We start from the raw sequence: 20,981 nt of genomic DNA on the forward strand, positions 1-20,981 counted from the left end.
ACCCTCCAAGTAATTGCATTTAGATTTCACCACCTGCAGACAAGTTGGGAAAATTCTGAATTGTAAACAAAGCAGAAAAACACAATTATCCTGTTTTGAAAATGCACCGGAGGGGGTTCAGAGAAAATTGTACTATCTGGGACAGTGGCATGTTTGATAGCTGGAGCGCGGCATAGATAAAACCCACATCAGCAGTCCACTCAGTCATAATTATACTGTTGGTCAAAACAGAAATAATTGAAATGACAACATTCATGTTAATCCACATTACTTGCTTATTTTGAGTCAACTTTTTACTGTTATATTCTCAACTGAGTTTAAAAAAAACCCCTGAAACACAGTAATAGTTAAGGGGATTATTTGAACTCTGGCGGAGTTCAAATAAACATTTGAAAATAATTTAAAAGACTTGGCAATCTGCGTTTTGTTCTCTTAGTAACTATAAGACATAGCTCATACTGTGATTATGAAATCTCGTGATGTTTCTCTTTCTGAACATTGATGGTGTATAGAAAGTTGTTCGGTTTCTGATAGATTTCTGCAATTTGCTGAAGATTGGTGCTGCCAGCTGGAGAACGCTGTCACACATTAAATTGTATGCCGCTTTCTTGTTGGAAACCCCATGCATGAAAACTTCTAATCTATATGATGAAGAAAGGTACAAATCTCTGTAGGTATGCAGTGTCTTCAGCCACTAAAAAGTTTCATCTAGAGCAAAGAAAACACCAATGTTTTCTGACACCGTTTCCCAAAGGTGCGCCCACCTTCCATCTTACAGTGGCGATGTGAGATATTCAATCTAAGATTATTTCACCGAGGTGTTTTTTTTTTTTCTTCAAAAGCTGGTTAATCTCCCATCTCTCCTTTTACATTTATGTTAGAGTTGCCAGCTCTTGAATAGCAAAAGGGATGAGACTGGTATGAATGAGGTCAGCATTAAAAAAAAAGAAAAAAAAAAAAAAAAAGAGTGTTAAATTACTAATACTTCATCATTTTCACAAAACATCTAAAAATATGTTTTGGTCAATAATACTTTGTCATGAATACAACTGAAAAAGATGCACATTAAAAAAAACATCCACTGTGGTTTGCTCAAGACACTAAAAATGCGGAACAAAATACCACTGTGTTCAGAATATTGAGTCACATCAGCAGTGTTTGAAAAATTGCTTTGGCTGCTCATATGAAGCGAGAACTAGTGTAAAAGTGATTGAACCTCATAGAAGAATAAGAGTTGGTAAGGTTGCTATTTGCCAAGATAACTGAATGAAAATGCTTACGGGTAATACATTCTAACCAATTAGCAGATAATGTAACTACAGATAGCTGGATGTGGACATTATGCAACAAGAAAGTTACCCTGATTGGTGTCTTTACCTTCCAGCCATCAGAGCACCGTTTTACCATAGCCAGCCCAGTCCTGCATCCTGTGCAATACAACATGATTAGATGGTCTATCCTATGGTTCTGCAGGAGAACTTGAGATGGATGGATCTCCAAACCTCTTGTTTTGACAGACAACTTCTCTGCTTTTAAATGTTGTAGTTAATGAGGCTTTACCAACTGCTGTCTTTGCTGTTAGCTCTGGCTGCACACTGCCTGACCCCATCAGGAAAAAATGCCACACAAGCTGCTGTGAGTCTGCTGTAATGGAGTTGGAACAGAGAGATCTTTGCTTTATGGTACTTATGTTATATACTTATGCATTTTCAGCCCTTAAGTAGGAGTTGCTTGAATCCCAACAATAATTACATGTTACCATTTGTGCACTGTTGCCTGCTCCCCAGTACATTAACATTTTATTACAACTTTCACAAAATGCATCCCTCCCTCTCTCTCTCTCTCTCCGAGTTGCATAATGTGCTACGCTTTTCTAATTTAAAACATTACCATAAAAGCACAGTCCTCTCCTAACTTTATCATTAAAGGCTCTACAGAAGCAGAAAGAGGGAGGTGGGAGGGAAAAACGTGGGGCTGTTGAGCGTCTACTGATGGACTAACTCAATTTTAGGGAACACAATGGAGCCAGAAACTGATTTCCAAAAGGCAAATTGTCATTCTCAGCAGTATGGCACCTGTCTAGTGAGTTCATCATCCCGTGCTGTGGGTGTGCTTGTGAGAGGAAGCCGAGACCAGAGGAGGTGGCTGCATTATTGTGAGGTCTACGACTGGGAGATTTGAAAGTGAAAGTGTTTGAAATGCATATGAAACGCACTGAAACAAAAATCAGCGATGCTTTTAGAATCCATTCATAGAGGCAATCAATTGGTTTTGGCCAGATTGAGTGGGCGAGCAGGTGGGGATCGAGCAAATCGACCCAGACACTGATGCTGTTGCCTCGGAGACAGACTGAGAGCCCCCTGATCCCCAGGACAACATGTCGCCTTGTCTTTGTACTTCGAACCCCCCACTTCCACACCAACTAACCCATCTGCACTCCTCTAAACACACACATCCAAGCCCATCCTCCACCTCTATTATTTCTTCATCTTTTAGGCTGGGGGTGCACCATCAGATGCGGGTTCCTCCCTTCTCCATTTAGGGCTCCAATTACAAACCTGTCTGCATAGATTAAGGAGGAAGCCCATCTGACAGCTGGAAAACACCTCCACGTGTTAGCACATGCCAACACACGGACCGCGCAGTGCACACAAGAACACAAGCAACCCCTGATCGGCTTGTGCAAACCAACATCACCCTTGTGCTCTTCACTTTGCTGCTTCGCTCTGCAGCATTAACACCTACCAGATCTTCTCGGTGACACATCCGTACCCACACTGTCACCTCGACAAACCTGCACACATAACCCCCCCCCCTTTAGGAACAAAGCAGGGCTTTGCCACCTGTCACATTCACAAAGAAACAACAAGCTTTAATGAGACAGAGAACTCCTAATTGGAGGCGCCATCTTCTTTAATTGTTGAAGAAACAATTCTAGGGGTTAAAACAGATGGCCTCTGTAGTTCAGATGCACAATCACAGCTGTCTGCACATCTCTCCAGCTTTGTTCAGTTTGAAGCATGTTGCTATGTCCGGTGACGGCCTGCAATACTAATTCTCTCTAGCTCCTATAGGCGTACAATGTTTTCTTTCACAAGTTCACACTGGCGAACAGTGGTTCTCCGTCTTTATTGTGAGGTAGGGGGAGGGTGATGCGGTAAGGCTAATTGGCATTTTTTCGAGGGAGTTCCTCAAACAAAGCAGAATGAGCTGTGCTTCCAAAAGCATAAAAAACTGGGGGGAAAAATAAGTGTTTTAAATATTCTATCTGTATTTGTTTTCACATATTTTAATGTGTTTCAGATTGGTACCCGAGTCTCTTTTCTATAATCATCATAAAACACAAAATTTTTCAATAAAAAATAAGGTAGAGTCAATCATAATGTAGAATACAGACATTTTCCCTGCCATTTTGACACATGCATTCCGGTAATGTCCGTGTTTGTGTATAATGAATATGCAACAATTCATGGCAAAATGGCTTGTTGAAATGATGACCTGATTTTGAGAAAAATTCAAAGCTTCATCTCATGACTTCAAAAGTGAAGAAGTTAGAAACACATAGGTGCAGGGCTAGCACAGTTGGATTCAGACTATTTGTTCTCTCTTTCTAAAACTTGTATTTAACTAATCACTAACTCACATGTCTATAATACAATTGCCTACTTTACCCATTCCTTGAAAAAGTAGTTTATTCTTTTATTTCTCTATTCCAAGTCACAACTGCATACAGTGCAAAAGTATTCACACCTTTCAAATGTTTTTAGAATGTGAAATGGAAGAGGTAAGATGCATAGTTTTCAAATCTGAAAAGGCTGGTATTTTCTTTATGTATTTATTTATTTAGAGCTGCTTTTAATGCTGCTTCACTTGTTTCCCCCCCACCCCCTAAATAAAACTAATAGCTTTTAGTAGTTATGTAATTGGTAAACAGAGTTTTTCATATGAAATTTAAACTGTGTATCCTACAAACCCAGCTGTTCTGTGAAGGCCTTGAAGGTTTGCCAGAGAACATTTATGAACAAACGGCACCATGAAGACCAAGGAACACAGAATGCAACTGGCAAGGAGAGCATTAATTAGAGAATATTAATGGCTTTTCTTCAGCTCAGAGCTGGTTTGAGTTGATGGGATGATGAAGGTAAATACAATCCTTAAAGGAAAGCTGCTAGAGTCTGCAAAATACTCTGGGTTTACGTTTCCACAGGACAATGGGAAAACATACACAGTCGGACCCACAATGGTTTGAATCCATGTATTTTCATGTTAGAATGACTTAGTCGTTTACCAGACCTAAAAGCAAATTGAAAAATCGCTGATCACTGATCCTTTTCATCCAATTTGACTGAGCTTGAGCTATTTTGCATTGACGAATGGGGCGGGGGGCAAAAAATAAAAGAAACAAATGACTTGCAGCTGAAATTGCAACAAAAGGTAGGTCTGCAAATTGACTCGAGGGGAGTGATTGGAAAAAAACATGCCACAAAAGATATTCAATATTACTCTGATGTCCTATTTTCTGTTGGTCTAGAACATAAATTCCCATTAAAACACATAGTTTTTAGCTCATTTGTCACATGTGACACCTGTGAAAAATGTTCAAATGAATGAGTACTTTACTGGCCCACTGAATTAAATAGTATACATATAAATAGTGCAGTATGGACATTTATGGTAAAATACTGTGACATTTTACAACAGCGTTTCTGTGCAATAATGCTTGGGCTTTTGCATTGTCATAAGAAGAATGAAATGGCGTCATATTTTTAACTCCAAAAATATATTAACCCCTGCCATGAAGTGAATTATTGCTATATTTACTGCTGAAACAACAACTAGCCTCAGGAGTTTGTAGAAAGTAAAATCTTCTTCTGCGAGTTACAGATACTTGCTTACAACGGAGTATAGGGGCCAGATTAAAAGGCCTTTTCTTATTTGTTTTTTGCTTGCGTTTTAAATACGATTAAAGTTGTACAAAAATAAAGTCAGAAATGCACGAGAACCCTACACTGTGCTAACATGAGGAGTACTACTGGTACTGCTTTAACAAATAATGAATCAAAGAATCAAATAATCTGTCATACTTGCTTTTTACTAACCTCTGGCGCCGTTTATCTTTTCACTGCCCTCTCTATGGTAGTTGACATATTTCAAAGCATCCGCGCTTTGTATCCTCAGCTCGGTTCACACCAGCGACTGTGTAAACTACTTCTTCTACTGGCTTGGACAGGCAGCCTGTTGTTTAGTTTAAGCACTACTGCCACCTAGTGACCGGAGGCTTATTTATCAGTCAAGCATGGGTAAAGACCTGCTTCTCGAACCCTCTCCCCCACTATTTGAGAAATACTGCCCTAAGCTGTGCAGCATATTATTTTCCTTAAAAGAGCAGATGCATTTATATTGTCATTAAACCACACACCGGTGACTATATTTATTAGGTGACATCTGAAGGCGAGCTGATGGCCCTGGATTGAATTTAGTGGCTTGAGAGTACATGAGACATCCTGGTTTCAGCTCATTATTTTGTGTTGCTTCGTCACATAAAATTCCAAATATAGTACATGAAAGTTCTTGGTTGCAACAAATTTTGGGAACATTCAAAATGACTGTCGCTACTCATTTCCACAAGTTCCGGTCCTGAGAAGGAAGGGAGGCAGTGAGAGATTAAGCTGATGAGGGTTTGTGTTGTTAGTGTAGACATTCTCACCCACTGGAAAACATACTATAAGAATTGGCTCTCCTCCAAGACTCGGCAGCTTTTGCCTGAGGGAAGAGAACACAGACAACACTGCAAAAACTGAAATCTTAGTAAGATTAAATATCTTAAATTAAGGAGATTTTTCTTGTTTTCTTTCTAACAAGATAATTTTTCTCACCAAGAGGGATTTATGTTAGAATATTTTTCTTATTTTAAGTGTTTTTGTACTTAATTATCTCAGTAAGATATAAAAGCTTAATATTAAGAAAATATTACTTATTATGAGTAAATATGTGCTAGAATCTAGAATATCAATATTTACCTATCAAACTTCAAGTCTAGAACTTATTTTATATAAGTAAAAATTTCTTATTTCAAGCACAGAAAGCGAAATCACATACTTAATGAAATGTCTTCAGATAATTAAAACAGACTATGTCCAAATGGAATCCTTTGTGTTGTTGTCAATGAAAAATAAAAAACCCCATGAACTTATACTCTTGTATAAGTTGGCAGAGTGTACTGGAAATTATAATTTAATATTTAAACGGTTGACATTTAACACAACAATTTCAGAGACTATATCAGTTTATATATCAAGATAATTCTTGGCATGTTTCCGTCTGCTGTGGACCTTAATCTGATCTTCTTGATGCAAGATGTGGGACCTCTTATTGACATGTCATGAAATTTCTATTGATGTGTGATTTGAAATGGCTGGTATTCCACACAATGAGATTAGAATCAACAATATTGATTAGCTCAATGTCATGATAAATATTTTAACTTTTGGTTTATAAAGTAAGAATTTGAAATATAAGTTACTAATATTAGTTTGAACAATATTTTATTCATCATGTTTGTAACCCCTTTTATGACATCATACAATCCAAATGGGAAAGCGCCCAAAATGGCAGTGAGATAGTATTAATGTTCGATACAACAGATTTTCTTTCCGATCCAATACCGAGTAAAATTTAAGCTGGTATTGGCAATACAGATCCCATACTTTGTGCAAAGACAGTTAGTTTGTTTCTTAATTAAATAAAAAATAAATGTAATCCATATCTTGGCTTCATAAAAAGAACACAATGTACTCTGATGCACTCATTTTAAACTCAGAAGTACATTGAGACAACAATCTCGTTTACTATAAGCTATTTTAACTCAGCAGAAATATACAAAACATGTGAAAATGGAGTTGCAAACTAAAAAAAAGAAAATTAGTAAAGTAATAACCCTACTAAATAGACTGCTCAAAAAAATAAAGGGAACACTTAAGTGTTCACTTAAGTGTTCCCTTTATTTTTTTTTAGCAGTGTACATCATTGTTTAATTATTAAAACTACTATAAAATGACAGCTGAAATACATCCGTGTCACTTTTATAATCTGTCAACATGTCCATTTCTGAGTGAGTGAGCGTCAGCAGCACGCTGCGCTTGGGCATTACGTCCTTACACATTACATACTTACCAAGCGGAAGAAAAAGTAGTTCCCATTAACAACGTTTCATTTAGGCAAGATCTCAATAATTTTGTTACTTTCTAACTTGCTCTTGTTAATCTACATTATCTCAAATTACTAAAGTGTTGAAAGTATTGATCCTTGGATCTGAAAATAGATTTTAAAGAATTAAGTTCTGGTATCGAAAGAATCGATATTTCAGTATCAATCCGCACATCACTAACGGCAACGCCAGAGATCATTTAACTGCCCTGATTAACGGTTGATTCAGTTGCAACAGCCTAACTAAGCTTTTATCTACTGTACTTTTATAAGATTTTCTTTTGGCAAATTCTCTAATCTCGGTTGGACATGAATGAAGATGGAGGACTTTTTTACGTGTATAGACCCTATAGCTGCTGTACTCAGAGGTAAGTTTAAAGTTGTCTGTCTTTCTAAGATAAGCTAACTGAAGCTAGTTAGCATGTCGTGAAATGCCAATTTTCATCCGCGGTTAAAGAGCCGCTCTTGTAAATATGAGCTTTGAACAGTCATTAACCACAATAGATGTGGCTTAAAAATAATATCGACACGAGTTCTTAGTAGCTTCCGTTTTTTAACACAGCTAAGGTGGCTTCTCATTCGGGAAATGGTTAAAGGGCAATTCCGCCTAGTATTTCACTAACTGAGGGTGTTTTATGTGCTGTAATTAAAAAACTTAAATGCAATGAGTTTACAAGGTTAGATATTCCACACTGTTACCAGGATATTTTAAACACTATTTTTAATTAGTGAATTTAAGTAGTCCTTGTTTGATTTAATTAAAATAACTTTCTTGCCATGTTGAATTCATGTAATATTGTAATGGAGCACATGAACTAAAATAAGACTTGTTTTATTTTTCAAGTAAACCAAACTGTTGCCATAGTGAAGCCTATGCCAGACACATCGTCAATCACGTATTGCACCATCTACAAGAAACTTTGGGAATTGCAAGTGACGGTGTCCTTCACATTCTCAAGGTAAGAAATTTATGATACTGATTCATCATTACACTGATTAGTCCCTAAAACGTGGTTTGTTTTGTGATTGTTTTTCTGTCTGTGCTCCAATTAGCAGATGACCCAACAACTTCAAACAAGACCACTTTTCAGCTCTGCGGTGATCATGAAACCAACTTTCTACTGGCCATTGGAACCATGCCTTCCCTGATCTTCTGAAAGGAGGACATCATAGCTACTACACTTTTCAGCATCCGTGTGTGGGGCCACTCCTCTCTGTGCTGCTGACAGACGTCTTGAGAACGCCGTCCGTAACTGAGGCAAGACTTCCACATATAAAAGGCTATGGCTTATTGGAAGAAGTTCATTGCGGAGGAAGCTCCTATTGTTGACATCTAATCCCAAGATTTTTTTTGCTTTGGACAATTTGGTTTGCTTGACTCTTAGGGCATCTTATGAGTGCGGCAGATGTGTCAGATCTTCATTGTTCTGTCATTTTACAGGATTGTTTCAGAATCAGATGCCCATCCAGACTTTATTCTGACCAGTAGTCATGTTTTATTGTGCTTATGTGAAACTTAAACGTAATAAATATGTTAAAAGTAATTGAACTCATGTCTTCATTTCAGCAAGCCAATAACATCTCTTGTTCCAGTATTCACAGGATCAATTTTTGGATTTTTGTCTTAGCATAAGAACCTTGAGTAAAGCTGTGACAAAATATATATTTTAATCCTATGCAACAATAAAAATAAATTAGATTTAGGTATATCACTGCAAAAAGTCCCCTTTCAAAAACAAGAAAAAGAAGTACAAAAATAGGGTATAATTTTCTTAAAATAAGAAAAATTATCTGCCAACAGAACAAGAAAATTTATCTCGTCAAGATTTTCTAAAACAAGAAAAAATATCTGACCAAGATAAACCTACAATATCTTAAAATTAGTGTATTTGTACTTAAAACAAGCCAATTTTACTAATATAAATAGAATATATGAGATTTATTTTCTTAATACATAGAACATTTTTCTTCAAATAAGAAAATTTTACGCTATTTCAAGAAATTCAGTGTCRAGTAACATTTTCTTTACTTGAGATAATTTTTCTTAAAATAAGATAATATATCTTACTCGTATAAGTAAAATTGGCTTGTTTTAAGTAAAAATACACTAATTTTAAGATATTGTAGGTTTATCTTGGTTAGATATTTTTTCTTGTTTTAGAAAATCTTGACAAGATAAATTTTYTTGTTCTGTTGGCAGATAATTTTTCTTATTTTAAGAAAATTGTACCTTATTTTTGTACTTTTTTTTCTTGTTTTTGAAAGGGGACTTTTTGCAGTGAAGTGTTTGACTTCAGAGAAAGGAAAACAAGCACCAGTCTTTTCTCTGTTACTGGTGTGTAATTGCAAAATGAACCAGCACCTTCAAGAAACAACAGAATGTCACAGCCTTTTCCCTCCACCCAATTTCTCTCCCATTGTTCTGTTCTCCCTCTACAACCAGAACCCGTACATTCAACAATGATTTCTTCAGCCGCAAAATCCCCTGCTATTCCTCAGGACAAATCCACATGACCCAACCATAAAATGACACGCTCGAGCATCTCATCACACCTCGGTCTGCTGTGAGACCTGCCGGCGCTTCACTCATTACTATGGGCTCAGATATCAGAGGCCAGGAGTGTAGTTATGGTTGTGGGATTACGGGCTCGTAAGGGGTGGGGGGGGGGGATCGAAGCTTGTCCTTTGGGCCTTAAACCACATCACGAGCAAGCAAGGATTCTGACTGCTGGTGCATGAAGGAGGAAAAGGCACGTTTCATGAACCATGACCTGTCACTGCACTACACACAGCCTTCAGGAACCGTACCGCTGGTAATTGTAAATCCTGCCTGCAGCTATATGTAGCAGCAAAACACCTGTCTTATAGTCCACTGACAGGCATCAGCTAGTCTGGTCTTGGTAAACAAGTCTCTAGAGAGTGTTTGATTTCTGATTTTTATTTTTTGTGTTCTTTATCTCCTAACTAGCAAAGCAAAGTGTGTCCACGCTCATGCTGTATTCCTGGCTTTGTTTCAGCTATCAGTCTATCTCTCTCTATGGTGCGAAGCTGCAGCGGCATGTTGGTCCACTTCTGAATTTACAGCATCCAGTTGTATTGGTAGAAAATACAACATATCTTGACAACATTGACAAGAGGTTGGGCATCCATCCAGTTACAAACTATACATGTGGTCTGCATGGAGCAAACATCACCCTCTAAAGGTCAACTGATTGTCAAAACCAGCTCAGTATGTGAAAGCATGTTGTGTACACATCCAAATGTGTGAATGAGGAAAAACACATAATACTAAGTTTTTACTAAAGCCGTTTTTTTTTATTTATTTTTTTATCTCAGCTGTGGTGTGTTTGTTGTGATGTCATCTGCCTTTATTTATTGATGCTTATGAGTGTTTTGATGTAGCTCAGACATTCTGCTGCTTCACTTCTGTTCAGCCTATAAATTTGTTTTTTGTTTTTGAGCCATCTTTGCATGCATACATGGCACACATTTTAGAACATTGTGCTTTGGAAAATGTCTATTATATATTGTATTTTTAGACCACTGGAGAAAGGTGCCAGCTTCGCCCCATGACCCTGAAAAGATAATGGGGTATAGAAAACTGATAATTGGATGTTTTAAAACATATTTTATTTTACTTTTGTTGTTTTTCTATTTTTTTAAACCGTCATCTGCTTTGTCAGTGTGTTTGGACTATGGTATTTCTGGTTCCTAAAATGTGCACATTTTCAAAGACATGCTTACGAATTTGTTGCTTTTTGCAAATCACCATATGCCTCCGTCTTGTTTAGCTTACAGTGTCTTGAGCCTTATTTCCAGCTTTTTACTTTATTTTTTTCTTTTAATGAATTGTTGGGTAAAACCTTTGAAATGTCTGGGTGTTAGGTGAAATATGATTTCCTTGTTTCAATTTTCTACTGTACTTTGTTTCTCTTGTGATTATCATTTTGAGGTGAGAGCATGAGCCCACTTACTAACCAACCAACACTAAGATTAAACTGTAAAATTAAGACAGCAGAACAATGTTCTGTTTTTTTTTAAAATAACGTAATAAGAGATCTTAATTTAAACAGCAGCAGAAAATTTCTACATGGAAATAAACGAGGAACTGCAGCGTCCAAACTCAATATCCTGGTAATTGCTGCAGTTTTTGACAGATGTGCCTCGTGTTTGCGGGAAAGGGGATGCTATTTCCCCTTTCCCGAACTAGCAAGTTCTTTCAGGCTTGCTAGCAAGCCTGAAAGAACACCAAATGTTGTCTTCCTGAATGATTTGCAACCACTGAGGGGCTTCACGTTAGATTAATTCCTGACAACTTATGAAGAATACATCTACAGACTCATTAAGGTTCTTAAATTATGGACTACAGATTTGTTCACTTTAATTTTGTTCTAAACATTCAAACATCTCAATAAGATTTTAAATTATATTTAGATTACTGGCAGCATACACTGCTTGAACAACCCCACCGATGTAATAAGCTCAATTTATCCAGAACTTTCCCAGAAAGATTGTCAGTTTGACATCTGCACCAGCCTCAAAAATGTCCCTCTTAGCAGACTGTAGTCTGAACTTCAAACACCAAAATCTTCAAGGAACCTGACACATTGACCTCCCGTGGTGCATGCTCCACAGCATTTTATCTTCCAAGCACCTTCTGATTTAATGATTCTTATAAAGGAAACGGTTGTAACTTCAAGCAGCAGCTGTAATAGCACACCTAATTGTCAGAGATACTGAATTTTGGGTATCTTGTACCTGTAAGCCATAATCCCTAATCATAATTTTCTGAGATGACTAGCAAGAAATATTGCACCATTAAATCATATTCTAATTTTTTGAAGTGTACTAGTGAATGGCCTGTGCTTATGTTGTGTCTTATCTTGTCCAGAGTGCCCCAAAGCCCTTTATACTGCAATGTAGCCATTGATGGTAGTGAGCTACATTGTATCCACAGCTAACCTGGGGCAGACTACCATGCATCATGCCACAAGCAGGCCAGGTCTTTCACCCAAGGACACAACTCCAAGAAAATCAGAAAAAATGGTTTTGAAAAGAACAAGTCAGGGGATGGAAACAAAAAATAATCTCCAAGGCACTGAACATCCTCTGGAGTTCAGTTCAATTCATCATCAAGAAATGGAAGAAATATGACACGTGTGTAAATCTGCCTGGATCATATTGTCCTCACAAACTGAGTGAGTGTGCAAGAAGGAGACCACCAGGACACTTCTGACTTCTAGAAGGAGTTCGAAGCTTCAGCAGCTGAGATGGGAACGCAACACCTGTTGTCTTTATGGGAGAGTGGGAATGAAACACTTGCCTAGAATTTGCCTAAAGGGACTTGGGAAACTCCATGATCAAGTGGAAGAAAGACGTTTTGGTCTGGTGAGGCCAATGGAGCTTTTTGGCCACTAGACAAGATGCTATGTTTGGTGAACACCAACAAACACGCCACCATCCCCACTGTCACACATGGCGGTGTCATGTTGTGGGGAGGCTTTTCTGAAAAAGAAGATAAAACAAACTGATCAAAAATAAAATCCTGGATGAAAATTTGTTTCCATCTGCAAAAGTAGTACGGCTTCAGGGAGCATTTATGTTACAGTAAAACACTGAACCAAAAACGTCCAGCTAAAGCTACACAGAAATGGTTTGGAGACAACAGGGCGGATGTTTTGGAGTGGCCAAGTCAAAGTTCAGACTGGAATTTGACAAACGATTTGTGGTAGGGCTTAATAAGGGCTGTTCACAGCTGATCTCCATGCAACCTAACAGAGCTGGAACAGATTTTCAAGAAAGAAAGTAGTAAAACTGCAGGGTCCAGGTGTGCAAACCCAATTGGGACCTGTCCACACAGACGCCATACTGTGACTCCAGCCAAAGGCCTGTCTACTAAATAATGGTTTGAAGGGGATGAATATTTATACAATCACTTATTTTATACCAAATATTTCAATTCAGTTGCTATTATTTTGTAAAAAACAGTTTTTACTTTAAGATTAAAGGGCTATTTTTTTTTTTTTTTTTAGAAAAAATTTTTTCGACAAAATAAAAACACCTTTTTTATATTGTAAAATGTAAAACATCCAAGGGGGTGAATACTTTTTATAGGCACTGGACATTAGGTTTCTGAATTTGCTGATACATATATTGAAGTTTCCCAAGTAAAGTTTACAATGTTGTCTTCCAGTTTAGGTTTCGAGCTAACCACCTTAAGACCACTTTGGTTGTCTGGTTCTATCTAGTCTCGTACGCGACACAAAAAGAGCCCATGAGTGTTCTCAGAACAAATGACCCACTTGCAGCCCACCTTGGGATCATTAGAGACCCACATGGGCACCAGTTTATGAGTCAGAACAACAGCTCATCACTCACTCACGAGAGACCCTCGTGGGACTGTTTGCCAGGTGGGCATCGCACACGGCTTCGGTTCAGGACATTATTTTTGTCATGCGGACTAATGAGCACCTGGTAAGTTAATTGTTGAGGCAGCACGTCTGATTAACAGCTTTAAATATACTTAAAGGTGTTTACAAACCAGCCAAACAACTAAAGTGGCTTCCACCAAATGAAATGCTGCGGCGCATTCTTAAGCTCGAAATATTTCCCACATGAAAGTCATGTGGGTGTCCTTGCATCTACCTAATCGCTGTTTGGGAGCAAGCATTTCCTCTAATAGATCACAAAGTCAAAGTGACATTGGGTGCCGATACGGTAAGAATGTGATTGCGTGTGTGTGTGTGTGTGGGGGGGGGGTGCGTGCGTGGGTGCGTGCGTGGGTGCGTGCGTGTGTGTGTGTCTCAGAGGGGGTTCCCGAAGAAGGGGGTTGGGCAGAGTCCAAACCTGACAATACAATCACCTTTCAGTACTCCCCTATGGGCAGTCTTCAAGGAGCCTGGGTTTCATCAGGTTTTGTATTTCAGACCTATTGATTATCTGCACTGAGGGGACTCTGTGACCAAGCCTCAGCAGGACTTCTCCATCAGTAATGAATAGGCTAACCTCTTCACAAATACACACACATAGTCACACACACTTGCTCTTCCGTGTTATTGGTTCCCAGGCTATGAAACAGAGACGTGGGGATATGGTCCCTGGGAAAAGCTGTAAAATCTTGAGCTGACATTATTTTTGATTATTTTCATGGCGTACATGCAGTCACCTGTGAAATGGCAAAAAACCTCAACGTGTGCAACCTTTCCCTTTTGTTAATCTTTTCATCATTTTAAGCTGACTGGTTCAACTTCACTGACCAGGGTCCTCTTTCTTCTTGGTGACCTTTAATCAACAGTGATCATGGCAGGGACAGGCTGGAGAACTGTAATAACACCTGACTAACCAAAGAGAGTTTTTAAAAAAAAATAAATAAATAATACAGTGTGTTATCTATGGAGATCTTGATGAATATGCATTGACTTTTCTTTCCCCTTTCTGTGATATCAGTAACAGACATAAATGTTTTACTTATGACCTCAAGGAGAACGTGAAGACGGATCGAGCGCTCCATCTAGAGGCCGTGGGAGACATGACGCTCCATGATGTCACCGTCGTAAAAATAACACCACGTGGACACAACGCTTGACGGCAAATTGTGAGTATGGCTTCTCAGTTGATCTGTAGCGAAACGCAAAGCAGGTGAATAAAATTGGTATTCATTCAGAAATAATTGCTATGCTCCTTCAGGTACTAAATATCCCCCAATTGTTGTCTTTTCAGGGTGAGTTCAGTGCTAAACAGAGACGTAAAGCAGTTTGGGAAAAAGTTCATGTTCGACTGTAATGAAGAAACCTGCTGGAACTCAGACCAGGTAAAAAAAAAAAAAAACTAAAGAAATGACAGCTTTGTTCCAAGTTCATGTGATTATTATATTTTTTTACTTTACAAAAAAAAATCAGTGTTGCATCGTGAAGAAATAAAGCCAATTTAGACATCTAGATGACTTGGGTTTGAAATCAAGCGTCAGAATGAGAAAGAATGCGGATTTAAGTGACTTTGTACCTCTTGTTGTTTTGTGTTATCTATTAGGGTTTTGACTCACAACATCATCTCGGGTTTCCAGAGAATAGTCAAAAAAAAAGTGAAAAAAAAAAAAATTAAAATCCAAGGATTGGTTACTGTGTTAACAAAGACTCCTGGCAAATGTCAGAGTAACCTTCAGATGGTTTGATCAGAATTTGGTGTACACGACATTAAGAGAAAGGTTTGGAGGTGGTATAATGGTGTGGGAACACTTTTCTTTGCACTCTTTAATCCCCGTAGCATACCGACTTTGACCCTAAAATCTGGTTCCTTTGTTTTGATTTTTCAACTTTCTTCTTCTGTTGTGCAAAAAGTGAGTGTAGCAGCCAAAGATGGTTAGTTCAACTCGGATGCTACTTAACTCAAAGTCCTCATACTTACTATAATTTGGGATTTTTTTTTCTCCAACATTTCTTTTTCTTGAAAGTCAGACTTGACTAGAAGAGATTCAAGGCCTAATATTGGTCAGGATGCTTTTTATAAATAAGCGAGACATTAAATGATACCGTTAGCTTTTATCGAGTTAAGAATTGTACTCAAAATAAGTGTGTGCACCAAGCACAGTATTACAAAACATTCAATAGCATTAGCATTCTGTTGGGCATTTAGGATAATTGACCAAGACTTAAGATTTTTTTGCACAGATATGTTGTTCTTGCTTTCTAAAGGTGCAACTGCAGCGCAACATGTCAATAGATCCTAAATCTTTTAACGTCGACAACAATGATTGTCAGCAAAATTAATTACTTCAGCTGAATATGTTGCATGTAAATGTTCTTTTATTTAATCAGAACTAAAGATATCAGAATTTCTTTTATTTGAATTTGGTTGAATGCGTATTTACTCGAAACGATGATAAACGATGAGGGTTTTGTTCCGATGTGCAGCATATTTTCTAGACTTCCAGGAGTTCATGCATTTTTTTTAATGACATATTGTACCGTCCACGTCACAGTGTGGCTCAATCGCTGTCTTCTCTTTGTCAGGGGGACCGTCAGTGGGTGCTGCTGGAGTTTCCCCAATCTGTAAAAGTCTCTGAGGTGAAACTCCAATTCCAGGGAGGCTTCTCGGCTAAAGCATGCAGATTAGAAGGTAAATGCTGCGGTTTCTTGAAAGAAGTAATTGCCATTCTAACTTTAGAGTTTCCTGTAGCAAGCATGACAAAATGATGCACACTATTTTTGTGTTTGTGCTTTCTGCAGGTTGCCGCAAAGACGGAAACTTCACAGGACTGAGCCAGTTTTACCCAGAGGACAATAACTGTCTTCAGATATCCTCACTTATTTTACATTAGGGCTGCAGTCATGCATGTCGCATGTTCACAAGACATGTCTGCAGGTGCTTCTCATTAAATTAAACATTAGGGAAAAGCTTGATAAGTCATTTTTTGCCGAAAATGATTTTTTTTTTTTTACTATTATTCATATTTTGGCAATTAAAAGGAAGTGATTTTTTTTTTTTCTGCCAAAATTACTTTTGGCAAAAAATTACTTGGAGCATAATTTTAGGAAGGTAATGTAGCCAATATTACATTGTTAATATTTTACTTCAAAAAGTGAAACCTGTATGTTTATAATTGTTCCTTGCTACTTGTCTAAAAAAAAAAAAAATGTGTAGACCCATTAATCTTTGTGTGATGAATTTATATAGTTGGATTTTCACTTTTCCAGCTGAAAAAAAAATGCACTGAGAAGCACCTGTACATTAAGATGACTTGATGAAATGAGTATATTAGTAACGGCTTGAAGCCATTTTGAGTGCCATATTTTTTTAACAATCAGAACAAAAACATTTGCATTAATTACCTAATATTTTTTCTTGATGTCCAGCGGTTAATATAAACCAGAAATGAAACTGTTTTACGTATTTGCTCTTCTTACAGAAACATAACTTCAAAAGAACAACAGCACGCTTCCTGTTGCTGTTCTGTTCGGCTCATAATAGTTATTGGACAATATTTTTCTGACCATGTCGTTCATTATCGCCACCCCCCTATTTCGTTCTTAACTCCACACCCACAGCTTTCCCATAAAGGAGGCCCCCACCGTGGACAAAGTAAAAATACTGTTTGAGAACAGCACCGACTTTTTTGGGAGAATCATTGTTTATTCCTTGGACATTATGGGGGAAAAAACCTCATGAGTATTTTTTTTTCTTTTTTTTAAAATGCTCTCATGAGAGAGGAAATGACCCGTGGCCAAAGTACAGGGTGGTGTGGTGACACTTGGAAAACATGTCATCTGGTAGTGCCACCTTGTGAACTGATGCAAACGTGGCCTTTTTTGGTATCGCTGCGTTTAGACGTCTGTGTAGAAGTTTCACTTCACGTCAGTAAAACAAGAAAATGCACACGTTGGACACTTTGATGGTCATAGTGACGTTAAAAAGTTTGCTGCGTTTACAAATGTATATTGTGCCTTTTTGAATTACACAACCGCTTCATTGAAAAATAGCATTTTATTAAAGCTTTTTTTTTCCAATTCCATTCAGAAAAATTCTACAGAACAATTGATATTTCATTCACTCTTTCAAAAATAGTTTTTACATAAATTGTCATTAAAAAAAAAAATCTTTTTTTTTTTAAAAACTAAGTGCATAAATAAATCCATTTGTTTACATTTCTGTCTTCTGTTGTGTTTTGCCGACGTGACGGATGTTTTTACCGTCTAAATGTTGCACGGATGCAAGCAAAGCGTCTTCCGCCTAATGTTCCTACGGGTTTATTTGACGTCATGTTGACTTGTAGAGTTTCAGGATGTGGTCCTCCAACACTTTCTGAACTAGAAGAGAAAGGGGGGGGGGGGATGTAAAAGAAATTTTTTACATATCATTTACGACACCCTGTAAAAATGGTTTAAATCGATAAATGTAATCATTGCCTTGTAAAAGTATTTATATTCCATTAACTTTTACACATTTTGGTTAATTACAACTATAATATTTTAATTTCTCTGGGATTTCATGCAAAAAAAAAAAAAAGTAGTGATGGATTCATGGTGTTCCTTTTTTTTTTTATAAACCAAAAATCTGAAAGTGTGGTTGTAATATTTATTCAAGACATTTTAATTTGACATCCCTGAATAACATTTTGTGCAACAGATAACCAGAAGTGGGTAAACAGTTTGACTGTATTTTAATCTCCGTGTAACTACAGCTGCACTTTGAAGGCCTTCAATTTTATAAAAATTTTTTTTAAAGAACACTTGTGAACAATCATGTGGAACAAGATGGCCATGAATACATTTGGGTGGTTTGAAATCGGGTTACGTCAAACAATTAGCCAATCTGATTAAAAATTTGAACTTGTTAACTTGCATTCAAAATGTTTTTTTTTTTCCATCACATAAAATCCTAATAAATTACATTGAAGTTTGTATTTTTAACATGACAAAAAGAGAGCAAATGTAACACCTTAGAGAAAACTAATACATACGTTTTTTGTGCCCAAGTGCAACAGCTAAGGCCATCGGACTGTAGCCAGAGTCTGACTCTATGGTCATATCTGCTCCTTTGGCTGCAAGAGATTACCATTGTTAGAATAAACCTGCTTTAACCGAGTGTTATTATATATATATTCTTTTTTCTTTTTGTATAAAAAAAGACATGCAATGTACCAAGTAGAGCTTCTACACATTTGATGTGGTTCCCTCGTACAGCATAAAGAAGAGGAGTTCCACCATTCTGAGAACAAAAAAAAAACAATTAAAAAACAGTGGTTGTACTGTAACATATAACTTGTTCTGCTGATATATCTTCAACATGTGTGAAGGAAATGTCTAAAGTCCCAGCTGTACCCAGTCGTAGGTGTTGATGTCCACTCCATGTCTGAGGAGAGACTCGACGATGTCCACGTAGCCGCCAGAGCTGGCCAGAGTCAGGGCGCTCTCTCGCTCCCTTGCGATTGTACTGGGATCCGCACCCTTTAACATATATTTCTATGAAATTTTATTCCATTGAAAATGACAACTAGGAGTTTCTATGTAATGCGTGTCTTTTGTTTTTTCCGAACCTTTTCCAAGAGAAAGTCCACCATTGCTTTTTCTCCAAACGCAGCCGCCCACATGAGGGGTGTAAAACCCCGATCATCCTGCGTGGCGAGCACTGAACTGTCTGCAAGACAAAAGCACGAAGCGCTCGGAAATGTAGAATTGTGTACTTTTCAAAACAACAGGACGGGATTTTCTTACCTTTACTTAAATGTGCAGCTACTTGTAAAACGTCACCCTGAGCTGCTAGCTGATGTATGGACAGAGCTGTTAAAAAATAACTGATACAAATAATCCAGAAACGATGATGAAACACCTACAGTTTTGACCAGAGGGTTGCATGCATTCATGGGGGTAGTAATAAAAGTCATAACCAATTTGGGCTTTTAACAATTGACGACTTTTATCTTGTTTTTTTTTTTTATCTGGATGGACTGATATGACAACTTCAGAGATCTAGTAAAACACTGGGCATTTGAATTTATTTCAGATTTTGTCTAATACATAAAATCATCATGACCAATGTTTGGATAAATGTTTCTTTCTTAGCCATAAATACCCCAACGGAATACTTTTCATAGCTATCAACCAGCTTCTGGTTGAATACATGACCACTTTTTTGGGGTCAACCAACCAATTTAAGTGAACTTTTAAATTCAAGCACAATTTTAAGCATTGTCCATGAATTTGTCAATATGGTTGAGGATGGAAGTGAAATACGTAGTGGCGTAATTGTTAAGGTGTTGAAGGATTTGAGCCGCCAGCTGTCCATCATGGTGGACAGTTGGAACTCTGATCTTTGAGAACCATATTTTGACAAGTCCAAACCAAATGTACTTCTTGTCAGTGTGGCCAAACAGCTCAAATAGTTCTCCATAGATCTGCACCCTTACAGTTCACGGCACTGTTAACTATTGTCACTGTGGACAAATTCCAGGTTATATTAAGCTTATCTAAAACATACAATCAATTATAGGTGTACTACTCAATTCTTGTTTTGTTTTTGTTTTTCTTTTAAACACTGCAATTGTGTGCATGGCTAAGATGCGCCATCAAAAGTCCCAAATTAATGTGGACTTTTGTGCCTGGAAATAGTCTCCTGATTTTTGAAACTGCAAGTTTCTAAGTGCGTTTACTTACAGTCCAATGTTGCTGGACGTACTGTTACTTCATTGCCTCGCTGCTTGTTGGTCAAAGTAGTGGAGTGTTTAAAGATGTCGTCCTCCTCCACATCCATCTCTAGAGTACCAATCAGAGAAAACACATCCATGTTAGTGGTGATATTTTATTTACAGTCCAGCCAATCTAAGACTATCTTAATCAGATAACCTCAGATGACTCTGGTAGTGTAAGAGGTGTCAAGAATGTGAGCACATTTGGAAGATATAATACCGTTTGGATTTCCACGTGTTGAACTGGAAGAGTGTTCTGCAGCATTAGACTGCTGAATGTGATGGCCATTTGTAACCTCTTCATCATCTATGCTCTCCATCATAACTACATAAAAACAATTTGATACTAGATTGTGTGTCCGCACAAACAAGGGAGAGTTAACAAACATAGTTTATAAAATCTACGGGGAAAATTCCTTACCTCATCCAGCCACATTCACAGACACCACTTCCTTTTGGGAAAACAGAAAGTGTTAAATTTCCGCTCCAACACCGGATCGTTTCGGTTTCCGAACAGTTTAGAAAGTACACTTCTCACGTTGTTCAGTTTTTTTGCTAGTTAGAAACAATGTTAAGGGAACAGACAAGATGAAAT

At 37.6% G+C, this 20,981-nt stretch overlaps 2 protein-coding genes and 1 long non-coding RNA gene across 3 annotated transcripts; 2 read left to right on the forward strand and 1 right to left on the reverse strand.

Annotated features, from left to right (window-relative positions):
* The first annotated feature begins 7,044 nt into the window (after positions 1–7,044).
* Positions 7,045–8,750, forward strand: LOC103463706 (uncharacterized). Its single transcript, XR_533538.2, has 2 exons — positions 7,045–7,574; positions 8,051–8,750. It is a non-coding gene; the product is annotated as an uncharacterized LOC103463706 (long non-coding RNA).
* Positions 8,751–14,792: 6,042 nt separating this feature from the next.
* On the forward strand, positions 14,793–17,568 carry nr2c2ap (nuclear receptor 2C2-associated protein). The gene is made up of 5 exons (XM_008407241.2): positions 14,793–14,844; positions 14,926–15,016; positions 16,215–16,320; positions 16,431–16,498; positions 17,248–17,568. The coding sequence occupies exons 1-5, from the start codon at positions 14,807–14,809 to the stop codon at positions 17,368–17,370; spliced, it is 426 nt and encodes a 141-aa protein (XP_008405463.1). The 5' UTR covers positions 14,793–14,806; the 3' UTR covers positions 17,371–17,568.
* Positions 17,569–17,666: 98 nt separating this feature from the next.
* On the reverse strand, positions 17,667–20,899 carry rfxank (regulatory factor X-associated ankyrin-containing protein). Its single transcript, XM_008407240.2, has 9 exons — positions 20,808–20,899; positions 20,607–20,711; positions 20,355–20,453; positions 19,416–19,481; positions 19,238–19,338; positions 19,023–19,148; positions 18,843–18,909; positions 18,662–18,742; positions 17,667–18,008 (listed from the first exon to the last, which is right to left on the reverse strand). Exons 2-9 carry the CDS (start codon positions 20,707–20,709, stop codon positions 17,959–17,961), a joined length of 693 nt encoding a protein of 230 aa, XP_008405462.1. The 5' UTR covers positions 20,710–20,711; positions 20,808–20,899; the 3' UTR covers positions 17,667–17,958.
* Positions 20,900–20,981: the final 82 nt, after the last annotated feature.

This window comes from Poecilia reticulata, linkage group LG4, assembly GCF_000633615.1.
Source record: "Poecilia reticulata strain Guanapo linkage group LG4, Guppy_female_1.0+MT, whole genome shotgun sequence".
NCBI lineage: Eukaryota > Metazoa > Chordata > Actinopteri > Cyprinodontiformes > Poeciliidae > Poecilia > Poecilia reticulata.

Coding starts and splice junctions, on each gene's coding strand:
- rfxank (XM_008407240.2), bottom strand. CDS start 20,709: ATGATGGAGAGCATAGATGATGAAGAGGTTACAAATGGCCATCACATT. Junction 20,454..20,606: donor AACACGTGGAAATCCAAACG/GTATTATATCTT, acceptor TTGGTACTCTAG/AGATGGATGTGGAGGAGGAC. Junction 19,339..19,415: donor AGCTGCACATTTAAGTAAAG/GTAAGAAAATCC, acceptor TTTGTCTTGCAG/ACAGTTCAGTGCTCGCCACG.
- nr2c2ap (XM_008407241.2), top strand. CDS start 14,807: ATGGCTTCTCAGTTGATCTGTAGCGAAACGCAAAGCAG. Junction 14,845..14,925: donor TGTAGCGAAACGCAAAGCAG/GTGAATAAAATT, acceptor TTGTCTTTTCAG/GGTGAGTTCAGTGCTAAACA. Junction 15,017..16,214: donor CCTGCTGGAACTCAGACCAG/GTAAAAAAAAAA, acceptor TCTCTTTGTCAG/GGGGACCGTCAGTGGGTGCT.